This window comes from Scardinius erythrophthalmus, assembly GCF_964197995.2.
Source record: "Scardinius erythrophthalmus genome assembly, chromosome: 15".
Lineage (NCBI taxonomy): Eukaryota > Metazoa > Chordata > Actinopteri > Cypriniformes > Leuciscidae > Scardinius > Scardinius erythrophthalmus.
The window spans coordinates 25,342,664-25,362,618 of record NC_138235.1 but is presented as its reverse complement, the minus strand read 5'-3'; the positions used below and the strand labels follow the sequence as shown (position 1 = coordinate 25,362,618).

General features: G+C 38.4%; 1 protein-coding gene across 7 annotated transcripts in view; it reads right to left on the bottom strand.

Annotated features, from left to right (window-relative positions):
* Nucleotides 1–19,955, bottom strand: part of agrn (agrin) — a 242,049-nt gene that overhangs the window by 56,239 nt on the left and 165,855 nt on the right. For 4 of the 7 annotated variants that reach the window (XM_081386438.1, XM_081386436.1, XM_081386439.1 and 1 more), the window contains 6 exons: nucleotides 18,076–18,297; nucleotides 13,653–13,853; nucleotides 12,812–13,012; nucleotides 3,881–4,023; nucleotides 3,635–3,740; nucleotides 717–833 (listed from right to left, as the gene is read on the bottom strand). In XM_081386438.1, the coding sequence (XP_081242564.1) occupies nucleotides 717–833; nucleotides 3,635–3,740; nucleotides 3,881–4,023; nucleotides 12,812–13,012; nucleotides 13,653–13,853; nucleotides 18,076–18,297 (990 nt within the window). The remainder of the gene's footprint in view (nucleotides 1–716; nucleotides 834–3,634; nucleotides 3,741–3,880; nucleotides 4,024–12,811; nucleotides 13,013–13,652; nucleotides 13,854–18,075; nucleotides 18,298–19,955) is intronic. The other 3 variants (XM_081386442.1, XM_081386437.1, XM_081386441.1) reach the window with 1 other exon arrangement.

Here is a 19,955-nt window from a genome sequence, read left to right as displayed (position 1 = left end):
CTTGCTGGTTTTTCATATTGCATCTTGTCAGGATACGATGTTCTCCTGGCATGTAGGACATACTTTCAATGGCACTATTAATGTGAATACGTGAACAGGAATATGAGTATGAATATATTTATGTTAATATTAAAAATAACATTGATGTGCATCCACAAACACTACTGTTCAAAAGCTTGTGATCAGTACAACTGTTTAATGCTTTTGAAAGTATATTATGCTCATCAAGGCTTTATTGATTTAATAAAAAACAGTCATTTAAATTATATTGTTTTTATATTGTAATATATTTTAAAAGTTATTTTTACTTCTGTGATGGCAAAGCTGAATTTTCAGGAGCAATTTTCCAGTCTTCAGAGTCACATGATCCTTCAGAAATTATGTTAATATGCTGATTTGCTTCTAAAGAAACATTTCTTATTATTACTAATATTGAAAACTGTTGTGTTGCTTCATATTTTTGTGGAAACTGGGATGCATTGTATTTTTTTTCAGGATTTTTGATGAATAGAAAAAAAAAACATTTATTTGAAATATTAAACAATGTCTTTACTCTAATTTTTGACCAATTTAATGTATCCAAACTGAATAAACATATTAATTTCTTTCCAAAAAACAACAACAACCCAAATTGTTTCCTATTATGACTAAATCAAACTCAGCTGCATGCCACTGACCAAGTTATTTAGTTAATGGTTCATTACAGTTATACATACTAGGACACCCAGCCAGTCCAACACCCAGGGCAGCGGTCTTGTTGTCTTGACAACATCCGTAAACAGTTTCGCTACAGTGCTGGGAGGAAACGAGCTCTGGAGGAGCCGATATGATATCTAGAGAGAAGATACAGTGCAAACAGGGGTGGGTGGGGGAGAGAGAGAGACATATTGAGATCCACAGCGTTCTTAAGACAAATTAAACTAAACAATCCAAGCTGAAATGCAATTTAGTACAACACAATAAGAATCGCTTAAGGAGCAGGGGTGGAAGAGCCTGCAACTGGCTGCCAGATAACAATTCTATTTACAATTCCTGACACCAATTCAAAATCAGGAAAAAATTATGCTATTATCAGCCATGAAAACAAACAATAGACCTCTCGTCGAATGTCTGGTGGGTGACATTTGACACATTCTCAGGGGCCTGTTGTCTCCATTTGTTCTCGTCTCATATAGTGCCGTTTACACCTACGCCGTACTGTGTCAAACAAAGATTTATGGACTCCGCATTTATGGACGCAAATGCACAGGAGTGCAAATCAGGAAACGCTGATGTCAATCCACTCTCGCTTTAACCTAATTACACTATCCCAGTGTTCACTGCTCACATACGGGGAAGTTTGTTGCGGTGTTTAACTGTAACGCTGTGCCGGAGGCAGATGGCAGGTGCCTATTTGTCTTATCTGTGTTGTCATTTTTTCTTTCAGTCTCTCCACACTTGTTCTTTTCAAGCGCTTCTTCTCTAGGCCATTGAGCTGAATGGCTATGAGGTGGCAGGTTTGTGGTTTCAAGTACAGAACTGGGCTGTCGTAAATCAGGAAGCTGCCGGCATGAGCATACGTGTCCAGGGGTATAATAGTGATGTGTCACTGTGCCGCTCATAGCATTTTGTGGCTTCAGAGATGGGTTTTGTCCACACCTCATTAAACTTCTCCTCTCCACACTGAGTCCATAATGACAAAGGTGCTTTTAATTTGATCCTTTCTTCTCGTCTCACTGCGATTCTTCACCATCCTTCCTCTACACTGGTTTGTTCTACAACCCAATCCTTCCTGAAACAACAAGGTGCTTCTAAAAAAGACAGATCCACTAAGCGTATTTATTAAATTAAAATCAACAAACTGTGAGAACCAATATTTTACAAAAAAATTCAATGTTTGTTTCTCCACACTAAACTGAAATCACCACGCTACATTATTTTGAAATGGAAAATATTTATCATTGCATGCTTTTGATGGTGATTTAAACCATTTAATTAGTTTAGATTAGATACAGTGCTATGCATAATTTTAGACACCCATGCTAAAGTTGACTAAAAAGAGGAATAAAAAATAATCTTTTGGAAATTGAACTTAATGCCTTAATTAAAAAAATTAGGAAAAATCCAACTTTTAAGGACACCAATTTTCTTTGTGAATGAATAATGTGTCGTAAATAAATAAATGTTCTTCCTTAAAATACAGGGTGCATAAGTTTGGACACCCCTAAGTTAAATTCCCATAGAGGCAGGCAGATTTTTATTTTTAAAGGCCAGTTACTTCATGGATCCAGGATACTATGCATCCTGATAAAGTTCCCTTGGCCTTTGGAATTAAAATAGCCCCACATCATCACATAGCCTTCACCATACCTAGATACTGGCATGGTTTTATTTCAGTTAGCCTAATAGCTGGTTTGATCTGCATTGAGAGATGATCTTATAGAAAGTACTCCATGCCAATCTCTAGGTATGGTGAAGGCTATGTGATGATGTAGGGCTATTTTAATTCCAAAGGCCAAGGGAACTTTATCAGGATGCATAGTATCCTGGATCCATGAAGTAACTGGCCTTTAAAAATAAAAATCTGCCTGCCTCTATGGGAATTTAACATAGGGGTGTCCAGACTAATTTTTTTAAATTAAGGCATTAAGTTCAATTTCCAAAAGATGATTTTTTATTCCTCTTTTTAGTCAACTTTAGCATGGGTGTCTAAACTTATGCATAGCACTGTAAATCATGGTCTCGAAACTTAAAACTAGAGTTAAAACAGATGATTCATTTCTGTGAATCTTAAATGACCTAAATAACTCAACAGTTTGTGTTTGTATATATGGTGGTTCTTCAGAAGAAAAAAAAAATAAAGCACATTAATATTGAAATATATTTCGAACAAAGCAAAAAGTATAAATATTTTACATTTACATTTTTGTAGCTTTATTGCCCAGCTCAACTCAGTCTTTTATTTCCTCTGAGCGTCACTATTGGCCAAGCATCCTCTGATCTTCACTGCAAGGAGACTCAGAGCAAGGTTGTCTAGAGGTCACCGAAACCTAATTTCCAATTAGCAAAAAGCAGCAAGGTGCTCTGGAGACCCTTCAGCTCTCAAAGGCACGGGTCAGAAAATGGGGGAGGAGAGACTGCAGCGTGCATATCAAATGCAAGGCCCGATGAGATTTCCATTGATCTGAGCTCAGCCAATGGGAAGCAGATGCCAAAAGCTCCTCACACCAGTTGAAAGTTCTCCAAAAGGATTTATTTTCCATGGCCACTGAAGGAGCATGACTGATCTGGCTAGAGGGCCTGTGAGGCTCTGAAGCAGAAAACCCTGAGTTTGAGAAAACCATAGATAAAGGATGAGGGTGCAGTGAGTCAGAGAGAGCGCAGAGAGAAAAGCATGTGCATGTGTGCGCGCAAGTGGAGTCAAGCTCTGCTTGAAACCTGAGGGAATCTCACACCGCTCTGATCACAGAGCCACGCTCTTCCTCTCTCAGTGCTAGATGCTCAGGTCTGGACTACACAAGCCCCCTAAGTTTAAAGAGATGCTGCATTCTGCTACAGTGACTATAACAACCATCCTGTCAGTGTTCCTGGAGTGTTATTCTTCAGATCCGGATGAAAACATAAATATTAGAGGAAAAGAAAAGTGGTCTCTCACCTGGACAGGGGCCTTGACTCTGGAGCAGCAGGTCCATTTGCTTCTCGCACCTGGATTTCTTCAGCTCACAGTCACTGGTGTACGTGTTCCCATCTGAGCCACACACCTGCAAATGTTCACGGAGAGGTTAACGTGGCACGATTAATGGATTCGACAAGATTTAGCACACATTTTAAGTAGTCAAATGCTTGGGCAATGTATGGGTGGCACTCTTTTCGATTGCTTGTCAATTGTGAATGGACATACCGAGATGCGTGGCACATTTTGACAGGTGTAGTCACATATGCAGCGCTCGTCTTCGGTGTCTTCATCCCACAATCCACCATATCGTTTACAACGATCCTGCTCGCAGGTTTCAGATCCTGAGCCTGAGCCTCCTGATCCGCAGTCTGTTGGAACACACACATATAGGCTACAGTCACACTATCGTTTTTTGTGATTGACAACTGCATTTACTTACATGTGCGAGTCTCGAAATGTCCTGTTCAAACAGAAACTTGCTAGAATACTGTCTGTATGAGCATGCAACGGGTGTCAAGCCCGTATTCTCTTACAAGTAACCATGTCCACAGGGACCAAAGTAATATCAAATGTGGCGACATACGTAAAACTGAAAAGTCTTATCACTTTTGATATGACGAGTCCAAATCTCCATTAAAGGAATAGTTCACTTTAAAATTAAAATTCTGTCATCATATACTCACCCTCATGTTGTTTCAAACCTGTATGAATTTCTTTCTTCTGCTGAACAGAAAGGAAGATATTTAGAAGAATATCAGTAACCAGACAGTTTCTGGGTCCCATTGACTTCCATAGTATATTTTTTTCCTACTATGGAAGTCAATGGGACCCAGAAACTGCCTGGTTACTGATATTCTTCTAAATATCTTCCTTTCTGTTCAGCAGAAGATAGAAATTCATACAGGTTTGAAACAACATGAGAGTGAGTATATGATGACAGAATTTTCATTTTAAAGTGAACTACTCCTTTAACCGACAACAGCTTTTATACCTGGGTGGAGAGCGGATCATTTGAGTCGTGCGTAGAACACAAAAATTGACCGGAACAGCTCCAGTGGAGAACAGTGATGTGATCTAAACCCTTCAGATGACACACAGCTCTGATTTCTCTGTCAAAGTAAGTTACCGAAACCACAAATTAAATCCCGCAACACAAGGTAGACACGCTGTATGACATGATAGAAAACTAGTTGTCAAGTCCGGTTCAATTCACAAAGTGCGGGTTTTCCAAGAATGCGGTTGTGAGTCCAGAAAAATTACTGGTGTGAGTTTGGTTATAAAATTTGTTTGTCACTCCCATAAATAACTTTATTAATTATTAATCAGACCTGCTAATGACTACATTTTGCAGTGTAATTTATTATCAGTCTTCTAAAAATGAACTTAAGTAGTTATTTTTTTCTTTTTAAAAATGAACTATTGACGTTACATGATGGCAAAGGTAATCTAAAAGTAAATTATATGGTACCGATACATTGTGATTCCTTACAAACTTCCATACACAGCTCTTTTCCTCATAAGAACCACGAGGGAGTTCCCCAAAATGTAGCTTTGTCCACACAAAGAGCAACAACGCACACACAACCTCAATTTACACTAATAAAATCACTAACACTGATTTCAGAGAGATAAACAAGCTATCTCAAAAGATCCCTGGGTTCTGAGCATAATAGCGGGTAAGTACTTTAAAAGTCACATAGAGCAAAGACAAATAAGACACTCAAGCACTGGGGACCTCATGCAAACGCATATTTGCATATCAGTATGCCGCACATTGTCTTCTAATAAAATAAAAAATATTCCCAGGTACTCAAGCATCTTGTTTTAACTTTGGCTGCCAAGAATTAATGGACAGTGCATGGAAAAGTATTTAGACATTCAGCTCATATGGAGCAGCAAATATTGAGATTTTATTCACGTTGGAGTGAAGATTGAAGCAAAGGCACTGCTGGAAGTACAAGATAATGACCAGCTATGGAATTACCCAGCAACTAACGAAATAAATTAAATGAGACACCAGTGTGCCACCAGCGAAGTGTCCCTCGCATTTCGATTAGAAGTGAAATAACTGACAATCTGTTATCTAGCACAGGAAATCAATGTGAACGGGTGTTTCACTGCCATCATGCGTGGTGTCAGTGATCACACTACATTATACTGGGTGCAATTAGCCTCGGTGCGAGTTCAGGGTTAGTTTCTCTGTATGAAACCCCAACGGATAAATCTCGAGTCTCTCCAGGATCCAAACTTTGGGGATTATTGTGAGGAAATCGTCAGGGTTTTTCTTCAGATGAGTCGCCTCATTAAACACACTCTTATCTAGCTTATTTAATTAGAATTAAAGTTCATTAGCCAACAAAGCTGACGATATAAAGCACCTCTCTTTTTTGCAGAGCAGCTCATAAAAGCTTCAGTTCAAGACTGCGTGTTTGAGGCAATTTTTTTTTATTTGTTTTATTTGTCAAGTAAAATCTAAAAAATATTTTATAAAAATTAGGGGTGTAACGATTCATCAACTACATCGATGTATCGATTTATATTCCTATGATCCAACTACATCGATCTGTGCTCGGCAAGTTGGCCTTCCGGACGACATATATCGATCTAATATCGTTTTAAAAGGCAATGAATCAATTGTATCGATACTAGGAAATAACGCATTGGATTTGAGCACGTCAGACTTTATATGGATGTTTTTTCTTAGCACTTTTAATGATAAAGACGTTAAATGTTACTCGATTCAGTCTGCCTATCTGTGACGTCGTCGCCATGCGTGACGCGCCAGCAGCAGCGCAAAGTCTCTCACCTCAGAAAAACGGACTTTCCTGTCCTCTCAGCCGCTATACTGCAGTGGCGCGCACTCTTCAATTGCACATGCAAATGCGCCGGCGCGCGCTGTATCACTTCACTAAAGCGCAAAAGAAATATGAGCATGCAACGTCGTAAATTAGTAAGTTAAGTTAAGTTCTTCTAAGTATTGTGTATGACCATGGTAGCCTAATTGTTGTTGTTTCCATAACAAAATTCCACTTAGTGGTTATTTTGTATATTTTTATATGACTGTGGTGACTGTATTAACAAAAACTAGTTTGGGACTGCTATTTAATAGCTTAACCTCGCAGTGCCTACTGTTTATCAGTATTTGTCATATTCTTACAAATTTCTTTTTTGTATGTTAAGTAAAGGGGGACAGAACTTGTGTGTCAACAATTTTTGTGTAAACAAATGTATTATAATAGGCCTATATAATTCCTAAAAAGGTGGGTCACGGCTTGATGACCATGGGGAAATGTGGGTCCCATGGCCAAACTATTCAAAACATCATTCAATGTTGTGATAATCGTAATTAATAATCACAATTACAATATCAAGGGAATAATCGACAATTATGATTTTTGTCATAATCGTGCAGTCCTGCTTCATTCAAATAAAATGTGAATGCATTTGACATTAATTGTTTTTTACTTGTTTGTTTATATCCATAATTAATTGATACCTGATTCCCTTACAAGAATTTTTGGCTAAAAAGTCACCGAATCGATTTCAAGTCACTGAATCGTTTCAGATCGTATCGTTCTAAATGAACCAATATCGTCCTTGAATCGTATCGACAACCACGAATCGCGATACGAATCGAATCATTGTTAAAACGAATCGTTACACCTCTAATAAAAATATATTATGATATAGGCTATAATATATATTTGTATTTAACAAGTGTCTGGTACAATAATGTGATGTCTTTGGTTTGGCTTCATTTGGAGGCTTTTCTCCGCAAACACTCTTATATACAATTATTTGCGAGTCGGCATATAATTTGCATAAGGCACACATAAATTCTGCATGTACATCGATTTGATTAATGAGGAAAAAGCAGATGCTTGTGGACGCTCTTTCACACGTCTCCACTGCAAGTTAAACATAATCTTTTCTTCACATGCAAAGCTGGGTGGGGCAACCCCGTGCGCCCTGATGGGAAAATCGATTGTGTATAGGTGGAAATGCCACTTAGCATAAAATATCTCCTTAAACGGATTATGGAGTTGGTCACAGTAAAGGCTAGGGGTTGGCCAGCACTGATACGTCTTATCAAAAATCCACACTGACAGCCTTGCAAGGTCGATACTCGTGGAGGCCATTCAATTCATTAGCCTCAGCCTGGTAACAATGAAAGCACTCAAGCCTGAAACCCTGGCCACAGTGAAACAGAGAGCAAACGCACTCACTGTGTAGACATCAGGTTTCTGCTTCAGAGCATTAGCGATCTGAAACTGTGATGAAGAGATTCGGTATTTTGCTTAATGTGAGCTGAGCTGAATTTACGCCTTAGGGAAATGTCCTGTTAAGATCAGCCAAGAGATTCCAAGGGGAAACAATGTAGCATTTGACTATGATTATTACAAAACTCTTCTTTTTTTTTGGCCACCAATTGCCTATTACTATGGCACAGCAAACAGTGCAAACTGTTACAAGTTGCCTGAAGCAGAGGGGAAGCACAAGGTCTGTTTTACATTACACATACTTATAACAAATACACGTAATAATGTTATTAATAATAACAATATTATTAATATATTATTACCATATATTCTATTTGAATATATTTTAAAATGTAATTTAACCCTGTGATGAAAAAGCTGAATTTTCAGCATCATTACTCCAGTCTTCAGTGTCACATGATCCTTCAGAAATCATTCTAATATGCTGATTTGGTGCTCAACTCGTTCCACGCCAGTGTTTTTGAAAGAAGTTGCCAGCCAGTGCCAGCATTTTTTATTATTTTCTCAAAAGTTTCATGCCCCCCAGAATATTTGGTTGTATGAATATCTGAACATGCAATATATCAAAACAAAGAACAGACCCTCTGCTTTAAAACTAAAAACCCTGTTTTATTCTAGCTCCATGCATTCTTTTTTTTTACTGAATGTGGATAAGTCTCAATAAAGCTGAGAAAATCGCATTTTTGTCAAAGACTACTGGATCAGATTTAGAAGGGCTATCAAAATCACTCCCTAACTCTATTTATTTAAAACCAAAATGTCACTTTTAATCAATTTAATGCATCCTTGCTGATTTCTTTTTTTTTTTTTAAGAAAATAAATCAAAGAACAGTAGTTTGCATCATTGTTATGTTGCTTCATTATTGGTAATAAAAGACTTATATATATATAAAATAAATAGGTTTGAAGCAAATTTTGCGTTTTTCAAGTCAAGAACAGAAAAAAAAAGCTCAGAGCTAAAAAAAAAAATCTTCACAGCTGCATTTCTGATCCACAGCACTGTGCTTCTTACACACTGAATACTGAATACTATAAACAGTAATTTGAGCATGTAAATAAATGTGCTGCTTACGTGTGCAGTATGAAACAGACCTGATACCAAGAGCGATTCCAGTCGTTTACAGTAGCACAAAGCAGTTTAGCACTGCAACGACCCATTACCGATTCGACGCACGCTCTCATCCCCTCATCAGCGATACAGTAAATAATACGCTTTAATGAAGGTTCCTAAACTCTGACTCTGATAAGCCTGACCACAGAGCAGCAGTGGCAATCATTTCCATATACGAGGCTCTCTGGGCCACCTAAGCCCAATTGTGCAAGCTAAGCATTATATGAAAGCATTTATATTCCCGGTTCTGTTGTGCATTAGTAGCAGGGGAAAAAAATGCAACGTAAAAAGGTGAATAAATAAACCTAGTGGAGTGACTGGATGTTAGTGAGGGAGGAGGTGCTAATTAGTTTCGGTCCTTTGATGTCACCGCCACCCGTGCCGCATGCAAACCTTTCAATTAGCGAACAACAAGATGTACACATCAACTGTCCTCAAAGCTCTTTCCCATCTCTTTAACTCAATCATGTACTTATGGGGTCCATTTAGCCATGCGTTTTCCATTAAGACGGAGAACTGAAGGAATAAAGAGCGAGCTAGAGTGAAAGCAAAGTGGGTAAACAGACACAGAATAACTCTAGTAGAAAAAAAGCAGATGGTACCATCAAGAGGTGAAAGGTTTTTCTGGCCGATGAGGAGATGGATGATGGGGAAAGGAGAGAGAGATACGGGAGAGTGGGGAGAAAAAATGTCAGGCAGGAGAGCGGCGAGGACAGTGACCTTCAGACTTAACTGCTAGTTTGTTGCAGGTGGCTGGGATGCCTTACTGTGAATGCATAACTCCCATGGAAAACACACACACAGACCTTCTAAATGTCACACTTCACTTTGGCGCACACACACACACTCACAAACACAAACACACACCTCCTCAACCTCTCTTCCTCAGTCTCTTTTTTTCATTTCTCCCCTCGCGAGTCAACATTCACATTCATCACATGTTGTTGACCTCTGTATCTCAAACTATGGGTTTGTAACACACACGAACACACACACACACACACACACACACAGTATTATGACTCATATTACACAGTATTGTATATATCCCCAATGACTTTAGTGACAAATTAAATGCATAAAAAAGTGTCCATTTTTAAACAGGCTTTTCTTTTTGGAAAATGCTTTTGTCCACCCATATGAAAGCCAATGGTGTCTAATGTTATTTTGGACCCCACTGACATTCATTATATTCATTATACGGTGACAATATTTACATTTTTGAGGAAACTATGCCTTTAAGACAGAATATCTTCAGATTTAAACGTCAGTATTAAAAATGGCAATACTGCAGAACTGGTCATTTTGATTAATTTAAGTCAATGAGCTCAAACTGTTTCAATGAGTATTCGATTTAATTGTTCATGCAAATCTCTCGCATATTCATGTTTTATTTTCCAATATATGTAGGTATATATGTAGGTAAATATTGCCGTTTATCACTATTTATTTTTATTTTGGAAAATATAAAGAAAAAAGATTCAATCTTTCTTGTGTTCATTTTGTGCAAAATAGTGTGAAAAAAGGTGCCTGGAATTCAGATATTTATAATATTTTATTCATATGTAGATATATTTACTAGATATTTATTGTATTGTAGAATGAATTCAGTTGGCTACAATGGCTATAATACAAAACATTAAATAAAAATACAAAAAGTCATTTTTTAAGCTATAAATCCCAGCCCTAGTTGGTTGTTTTCTGTTTACTTGTGATTTGTCTCCCTGTAGATGGGCATTACTGAAAGACCTGGACAGTAGACTTAGAGTAACTGTGATGCTGCCAACATAAAGAGCAATAGTTCATCCTGACAGCCTGCAGAAGTTTCTTTATGAGAAGATTCTTGTGTGTAACGGATGACTGCACACTCTCCCCTGTTTGCCCTCTCCCAAACTCTCTTCCTGTGGGTGATCCAGAGACTGTACCGATGCTTTATACGCTATTTTGTTGCTATTTCCAATGCATAATCCTATTTAGTAAACGTATATTCAATTAAAAGCGGGCCGCGGCCCCAAGGTGATGCTCGGCTCCCTCATATCGCTTTGTCTGTGTCTACAATGAGGCTGACTTCAGACTAGCAGAGTGTGAAATTAAACAGGTGATAAATTCACTGCTACGGCCAGACGCAGGGAACACTGTCATTTTTCATTACCTCAAATAAAAGAGTGAAAGAACACTGCTATTTTTTTTCTTATGACTAATGAACATGAGTATTGAAGCCAGGTCTAAACAAATGAATGAACCATCTCAGTGTAAATAAACAGCCCCTTTGGCCCCTTTAAGAAAATGTTTTCGGTTGACACAATATTTTATGCCCACAACCGCAAAATCATACCAACCATCACACAAATAAAGCAAGGTGTTTGAAAGCTAAATGTAAGATAGACAAAACAGCTCTGTTTTCATCAAGCTAATATCTTCTACATACAGTACAAAGACCTGCCAGGCGCTGCTGTATCGCATCACTAGTGCAGAGAATAAACTGACAAAGCAGGTGTCACTGGCTTCTGGTTAGGATCTATTGACCAGACCCAGATCCCTGCAGCCTTTAACAGCAACTCCTCCACAGCCTACAGAGCTGGAAAGAAAGGTCTAGTGAGACTTAGAGGGGAAAACAACATGTGTTTTTTACTGCTGAACAACCTTCCGGGAGTGACATAAGTGAGATATTACATCACGATTATACAGAGAAGTGTTGGGGTATATTATAGTATCTAAATAAAACTAAAATAGAAGAAACTAAATAAAAGTAGCGACGCATACTATACCATGACTACATTTTCAGTAGATCAAACAAAGAAGCTTTTCCAGTATAAAACTAATTTTCCAAAGAACAGTCATGTAACATGTTAAACGTAGAAGTGAGGGGGTACAGAAGTGACAACCTTTGTTTTTGCTTTTTTTTTTGCATAATGCTAAATAATATTTTAGTAATTATTAATAGTTTAGTCAATAAAGCAGAAAATGAGTCCAGCAGGCGTAATGATATGACGCAGCGCCTGAAAATAGTCCCCAGCTCAGTAACTTCCAACGTGACCGGGACTAAGTTTGTCTAACCTACAGTATTAGACCTATTTTCAGGCGCTGCGTCATATCATTACGCCTGCTGGACTCATGGTACATTGGACTCATGGAGTACAGTTCCTAGCCATATCAGCCTAGAAAATCGCAACTTTACATTTTCCGTCGGTCTTAGTACACGATGTAACTACAGAAGAGTCAAGTTTTAAATAGGAAAAATATTGAAACTCTTTGGTCATTTTTTTGAGAGAGATGCAAATGGTCTTGTCCGATTCAATGATCTATGCTAAGCGATGCTAAAAGTGGTACCGCCAGACCCGGAGATCGGCAGAATGGATTCGAAAACGGCAAAACTCAACTGTTTAACTCTGGGGGAGTTGTAAAATGAGCCTATTTCCAAAAAAAGTGGAGTATCCCTTTAAAATAACGGTTTTCTACTTTAATATATATATAAAACATAGGTTATTAATATACTTTCAAAGCAGTTTCTCAAACACTGATAGTGTAAGAAGAAAAAGGGACATGGAGTGAAAACACAGAGAACACAAGGAGCATACTGATGCCTGCATTTCATGCTTCACATATGATGGGTCACTAAGTGCAGTTGATGCAAGGAGGTTAAATTGGCCGCAATAAACTGTTTGGAGTGAACGCATTAACCCGGCTTGTCCTCAGTACAACACTGAAAATCAACAAATAACGGAGTTCAGCTATCTTATCACAGACATGAACACATGAACCCACCTTCATCACAGGCGCCAGGCTTGGCCACCTCAATCTTCCTCTGTTTCTTGCAGACTGCCAGACGCAGCTCACAGTCGCTGTTGTAGGTGGTGCCGTCGCTGCCACAAACGGGTTTTACTGGCTGACCCGTGCATTGCTGACACTCACATTTGTTCTGCACGCACCGCGCTCCCCAGCTACAAACAGTGCTGCCACAAGTTTCTGAACACACACACACACACAAACACACACAAACACAAATCACAGGACAGGATAGTTGAGACACAAAGAGACACAAGAAACGTGTTCACACCCGCAATAAACCTCCTCTTGAAAAATCTAAATGCATTCACATGGGATTCTGCTATGTAAAACCCATGTAAAATCATGTATCATGCATAACATGATTTTGAAAGAGTGCTAAAACAGTTTCTTGTGTTTTGACAAGAAAACTGCACAGCAAAACATTTTCTTAATCAGTATTTTGTCTTGTTTTCCAGTAAAACATAATCAAACCATTTAAAACAACATCATTTACATGAAAGGAAAAAATTCACAAGATAATACTTTTTCCAGAGAACATATTTTGAATTAAGTTTTATTTTTCTTACGAGATTAGCTAATCGTTTTTCTTGCTTAAAGCATAAATCTAAAATGGGGTTTTATGCATAAACAAACAATATCAATTCTCAGAAATCTAACACAAGTTTAGTACATTTATCTTGTTTTAAGGATGTTTTTTACTGGAATAAACTGGAACAAAAATACTAGAGAAAATGATTTTTTTTGCAGCAAACGCAGACTGATGAGTGAACATGTATGAAGGTGATGGATGAACTGATTGGCATTTTTATGTACTCACTGCATTCTCCATGGGCCACCACTCTGAGATCCAGCTGCTTAGTGCAGGCTTTCACGTTCAGCTTGCACTCGTTGTCGTATGTCACCCCGTCGCTGCCGCACACAGGCTGCCGTGTTTCCAAACACCCTTTGGGGCACACGCACCGGCCAGTCTGAGCATCACAGATTGCGCCAAACGAGCAGTTGGTGCAGGACTCATCTGCTGAATAGGAAGTGTGACGTCAACGGAGAGGTTCAGGCTACAGATTCACACCATCGCTCACTGGGATCAGCCTCAGCTGCCCGACCGCCTGTCTGCTTTTTTCAAATCTCTCTGCAAAGTCTGGGCTGAAGCATCCTTCCAACTTACAGATGGGAGCAACACTGCTCTGTTTACATGCAGTCACAGTAGAGCATCTTATAACACCATCAATTTCAAGTGATGTTGAGCATTCGGACACTGTTACAATCCCGTTGAAATGTCACATGACATTGTATTTAATTGAGCAGACATCAATATTTACCACGCAAAGCACCAAAATGAAGCCATTACACACACACACACACACACACACACACACACACACACACACACACACACACAATCACAAAATTATATTATTCTAAATTACTTGTTAATAATTATTAATATTTAATTTTATTAAATATTATATAGTTGACTTATAAGCAAATAACATAAATAATATAAATTATTAAAATATGATTGAGTTTCTAAAATATTTATTATTAATACATATAATTATAAAAATATAATTAATTACAAAATTATGTTTTATATATATATATATATATATATCACATTATTATAAATACTTGTTAATTATATTAATTACACAGAATGATTACATTAAAAATAATTATTAATAAATAAAAAACAATCAAATATTATAATTATTTTATATATTATAATCTATTACATTTTTAATATTAATTATATATATACACACACACACACACAATTCTGATACAAAATGTATAAACAATTTTATAATAACAAAAATTTTAAGTATAATTATATTTATTAATTATATATCCTGCTATGCATGAATTGCAATATGTAATTCAATAATTAATCGAAGATAACATTATTTTTAATATATATATTTTTTTATTACACAATTCAAATACGAGTCAGAGGGCAAGATTAAGGTTTATTTAGTTTTTTTTTTTTAAAGTAATTACAGTTAATGTGTTAAGTTGACATCCCTAGTTAAATATAGAGCTATGATTTCCAGGAGCTCGATTAATCAGTAAAACAAAATGTGGTTCCAACTGGGAGGGAGGACGCACGGCCGATGACAATTACACCTGGGGGATTGCATTAGAGCAACTGCTATCATATTCAATTAGCGCTGGGGTAATAACAGCACCTGATTTAGTGTTAATGGAGAGAGGTCCTCATGCATAAATCTCTCATCTCTCTCACTACCAACCTGTTTATTGCACATTAATAAAGTGACCTCACCTCGGCTCAGAATCTGCGCTCAGTCACCTCAGGGACCGCGCTCGGCCGACTTATTAAAAGCAGCTGCGGCATGCTGCCTAGTGGCTGCCCAAGAGTGGTTCGTCGTGACAGTCCAATGCAGGCCGATAAATCACATTCTCGTGGCTGCTGGTATTCTCCTTTATCAGCAACTGTGATAAAGGCATTTCTTTATCAGTTGCAACATGTTTCCATGCTTTCACAGCCTCAGCAGTGGGGAGCGCAATAGATATGGCAGTCCGTTACATATAAACAACGAACCAGTATACAGTGCTGGACCCGAGATACGAGTACAGACAGAGGCCTTAAGGGCAGAGCTTAGCCTTATGGGAAACAAGACGAGAATCTGTCCATTCAAGCCCAGAAATCAAAAACTCTCCCTCACGTCATTCCAAACCTGTACGACTTTCTTTCTTATGAAACACAAAGAAACTGTTGAATAATGTTGCTCTCTTTTGTATGCAATTACAATGAATGGGGACTGCAGATTTTAAGCTTCAAAAAGGTCACAAAAGCACCACACAAGTACCATTAAGGTATAAAAAAGGTTTGTACCTTTTATGTCACATATGTCTTCGCTTTGTGCAGGAAAAAGACTGAAATTTAAGTCATTGTTGAGCTGAGATAAAAAAAAAAAAAATATATATATATATATATAAAAATCACCTTTTGTGTTTGGTATATAATGACAAAAGTCACTTTTTTGGGCAAACTATTCCTCTAAAGGGTGAGTGGTAACTGCTCTTGTTAATGTCAGGTACAGAACAGCACTTTTTGCGAATGGCCGTAAAAATTCCCAGGCGATTGGTGCTTGGGCAAGGGCACCCGCTCTATTAGTCTGCTCCGTCTCCTCCTAGTTTTTATTTACTGCCCTCTCACTCCTTCCACAGCCTGATGATTTCTCTTCCGCTTCCAGCTCAGTGTCTTGCAGGTAACCTATATTCCCCAACTGTGGCTAGTAACATTTCAATCACCAGTAAAAAGTGCTTATTTGCTGCTGACTCGTTGGCTGTTCTTTCATTTCCTTGCATATAAATATATACGAATTGGTTCTCGGAGGGGCAGATATCAAATACTCCATTACAACGGCACGCTTCCCTGTGGATGCACAACAAGGTCAGCCGCCACTCAAATGTGAGGGGAAAAAATCAGAATAATAAACTATGTCCGTCATATCTCTATCAGTCTGCACCTGAACTATAAAGATAAGGGCATTTATGAGTCTCCCCTATGCGGAGTGAAGAAAATTAAATGAAATTTGGCCACGAGCACATCATACTCCCACTCGTGTGGGTGCATTGCTACCGACAGCGACCCACATGCAAGCTTTCACGAACAAATACACACAAACACAGCTAGGGTCTTAGTGAGGCAGAGGCTGTGGTCTGAATGGGCTCGGATAATTAACGGTTATAATAATAGAATTCACTTGTGGTGGAGAGCATGGCTGTGTACACAGAACTAAATGAACAACGTTTCCTTTCATATGGTTAGTTGTTTGCAGCTGCTCTTTATTGACCCTTTCCATTGACACCTTCTCCAGTGAGGGGCTGGACCCATCAACACCGCTGTGATGCTGTAATGGGTGGGTTTTTAAAAATACAATGATTATTTCCAGCTGGAATAAACAGGTTAATCCTCTTTAAGTGTTTAAGTTTGTTTATGTAATACCAGTGCTGTTTTTTAGATGGTCAAAGATGGTCTATCATCACTAAATCGCTTGTCCAACATGATCTAGCAGGTCTAAACCAATCTCACCATTTTGCAGATCAGCTGATCAACTATCTAGACCAGCTAATAAAACAAACCACCATCATTTTTGTTGGAGTTTTTTCAGTTGTTTGATTTAAAATAATAATAATTTATAAAATAATAGTTAATATTTATAATATTAAAAAGCTAATTATCTCAAATGTTAACTAAATTACTGTGCACTATAAAAAATTCTCATGACTTTTTAAAGCTTATTACATCAATGCATTTTTGAGGATCTAAAAAACATAAAATTACCTTTTATTTCCAGGTTTTCCATGATTGTGGGAAGCCTATTATTATCTTCTATGAGTACACATGGAACATCTTGCGGTTGCAAAACAAACCCATCAAGCTCAAGCATTTCTAAAATCCTTTCTTTCAAGCGCTGAATCATCAGTTTTAAGTTTTCATCTTGTATGTATGAAAACAGACATGCTTGGCCCCACCCAAACCTGATTCTGTGGGTTAAATCTCTGTGGGTAGTTAAGCTGATGTTCCAGAAGCCTGTGAGGAGAGAGATATCACTCTCATATGTCATTTACTATCTGGCAACATATACAGCCCGATGGGCGGTTCTGCAATAAAGAGCAACCGTGGCCTGTAGCGATCTCCTCTGAGATGAATCCTACTGCTGCCAAATGACTCCTGGCCTCCATTTCAAACTCTTCACTGGAGGCACAGCTAATACACATGTATAAACTGCAAACACATGACACTTCTTTTAAATGTCGACACAATAGCTCCACCTCATTCTCTCTGAACCTAAGCCGACGGTGAAAAAGAAAGGCTTTACAAATGGTGTTAAAAGTTTAGCAGAAAAAGTCCACTTAATATTCCCCTCCCAAGCGAACGCACAAAGACAGCCATCGAAAATGATTTACAAGCCTTTTGTGAAGAACACACATAAACATGCGTTTGTTTGGAGGGCAAGCATGTCTCTCTACAGACTTATCTGGTGTGTGCTTACAAAAGCCAGACAAAAAACCCATGACTCATGCAAACAATTACTGTGAAGGATGCTGCCCTCTTTAATTCTAACTTAAGTGCATCGTTTCAAAAAAAAGGTTGCGGAGGAGGAAAATTACAGTCCTCTCTTGAAATATCAGTGAAGTGCTTAAGTGCAGGGGATGGACGAGGATGAAAGGCAGTGAGGGAGTGAGTGGCAGCAATGTGTGTGTGGACTCACCACATGGTCCTCTATGCTGCATCTGTATCTGTTTCTGAAGGGCGCATCCCATTGCCTTCATTTGACATGAGTTGCTGTAAGTGTGCCCATCGCTGCCGCACACAGGGTCTTGGTCCTGCGAACACGCATCTGAGCATTCGCACACAGGCTCGCTGTTCTTCACCACGCACACGGCTCCAAACTCACAGGTCTTCTTCAGGCAAGGGCTCTCCAGGTTAAGATCTGCCCCAAAAAGCAGAGAAACAAGTTATCATTCAACTTAGAGGAAGAAGGGAAAGACAAGGAGGAGGGGGAAAGAGTAAAAGCAGCTAAATCCAGATGTCACTCCACTTGTCAGTGCTTAATCTGGATTCTGTACACACTCCGTTTGACTATTTAGGGAGTGACAACCAGATCCTACGGTTAAACTGTCAGCATCCATGTTTCTCATTTACACCCATGAGACACCAAAATATTGCTATGATTATCTCTAAATCGAACATTTCAGGATCCGGAGTGACTCTAGATTTCATTTCACATATGGTACAATAACTTAATGGATTCGCTTCTGCATTTAAATGAGGTGTTCACACCCATAACCACTGCAGTGTGTATGTGACATAAGATTCCTCGATTACACCTGAGGGACACCAAAATATTGCCATGATTATCTTTATATCAAACATTGCAGGATCTGGTGTGACTTTGAGTATACCGCTCACACACGATCCAATAGCTTAATCAATTTGCTCCTGAATTTATATGCTGTTTTCACACCCATAACAACTGGATTGTGTATATGACCTATGATTTAGTAGAAATATTTGATTCTCTTCAAAGTTTCAGTTTAAAAAATGTTTTTTTTTTCTTTCAAATTTAAAAAATTCGACCAATAATGCCTGATGGTCTGAGAAAATGTTATACGCACCGCTTGCTAAACAGATACACATTCTGCACAGTGGAGCTGTAAACATGCAGCCTATTAGAGCATCCAATCAGAACAACTACTAGCATCTCATTTCATGCATCACTAACCTAGACTCCCTCAACTACGGACAGATTTTATTTTATTTTATTTTAAATAGACAGACAAGTGAAACACAAAGCATCATCCTAGAAAAGGGAGTGCTCTAGTAAATAATTGAGTGCACTGAGCTACCGCACAGATATGAAATATGAACATGAAAGAGAGTAGCTGGGACTCTCAGCGGTGCCACAGTAGTTCCACAGTAAGTTCATTAACTGCTGCAGTTAGCAGACAGAGGGCCAAGGGACAGTGGGACCGAGCACAAGCCCCGTTTCTGATGTGAACAGAGGGAAAGAGAACAAGGAGAATGAGAAAGAAGAAGTGGGTCAGCAGTGAACCAGCACAGCTCACCATCCTCTAGAGGAGAAATCTTTCGTCACCAAATAAGGCCTCATTTCGCCCAATCAGGTGGAAGTTTTATAAAAACAGGTTAAAAAAAATGCACAGAGAGAATGGAGGAGGTTTCTGGGGGAGATTCTGTAAAAAGGAATTACCCTCATTTCATTCCAAACATGACGGTCTTTCTCCTGTAGAAAATGTTAAGCAGAATGTTCGCACTGCTCTTTTCCACACAATGGAGTTTGATAACTTATATTGTATGGAAAAGAACAATGTGAAGATCCTGCCTTAAATCTTTTTTTGTGTGTTGTACATAAAGCCATACAGATTTGGCATGGCATGAGGGCGAGTAAATGTTGCACAATTTTACATTTTTAGATGAGCAGTTTTTTTTTATACACAAATAAACAATGTGTTGCACATTTGTATGCTTGGGCTTCATAGTGGAGAGTCGAGAAAGGCTAGAGGAGCAAACGTGATATGTTTGCACTTTAAGATTAAAGACATGTCAAAATAAAGGCCAGCCCTTCAGGCT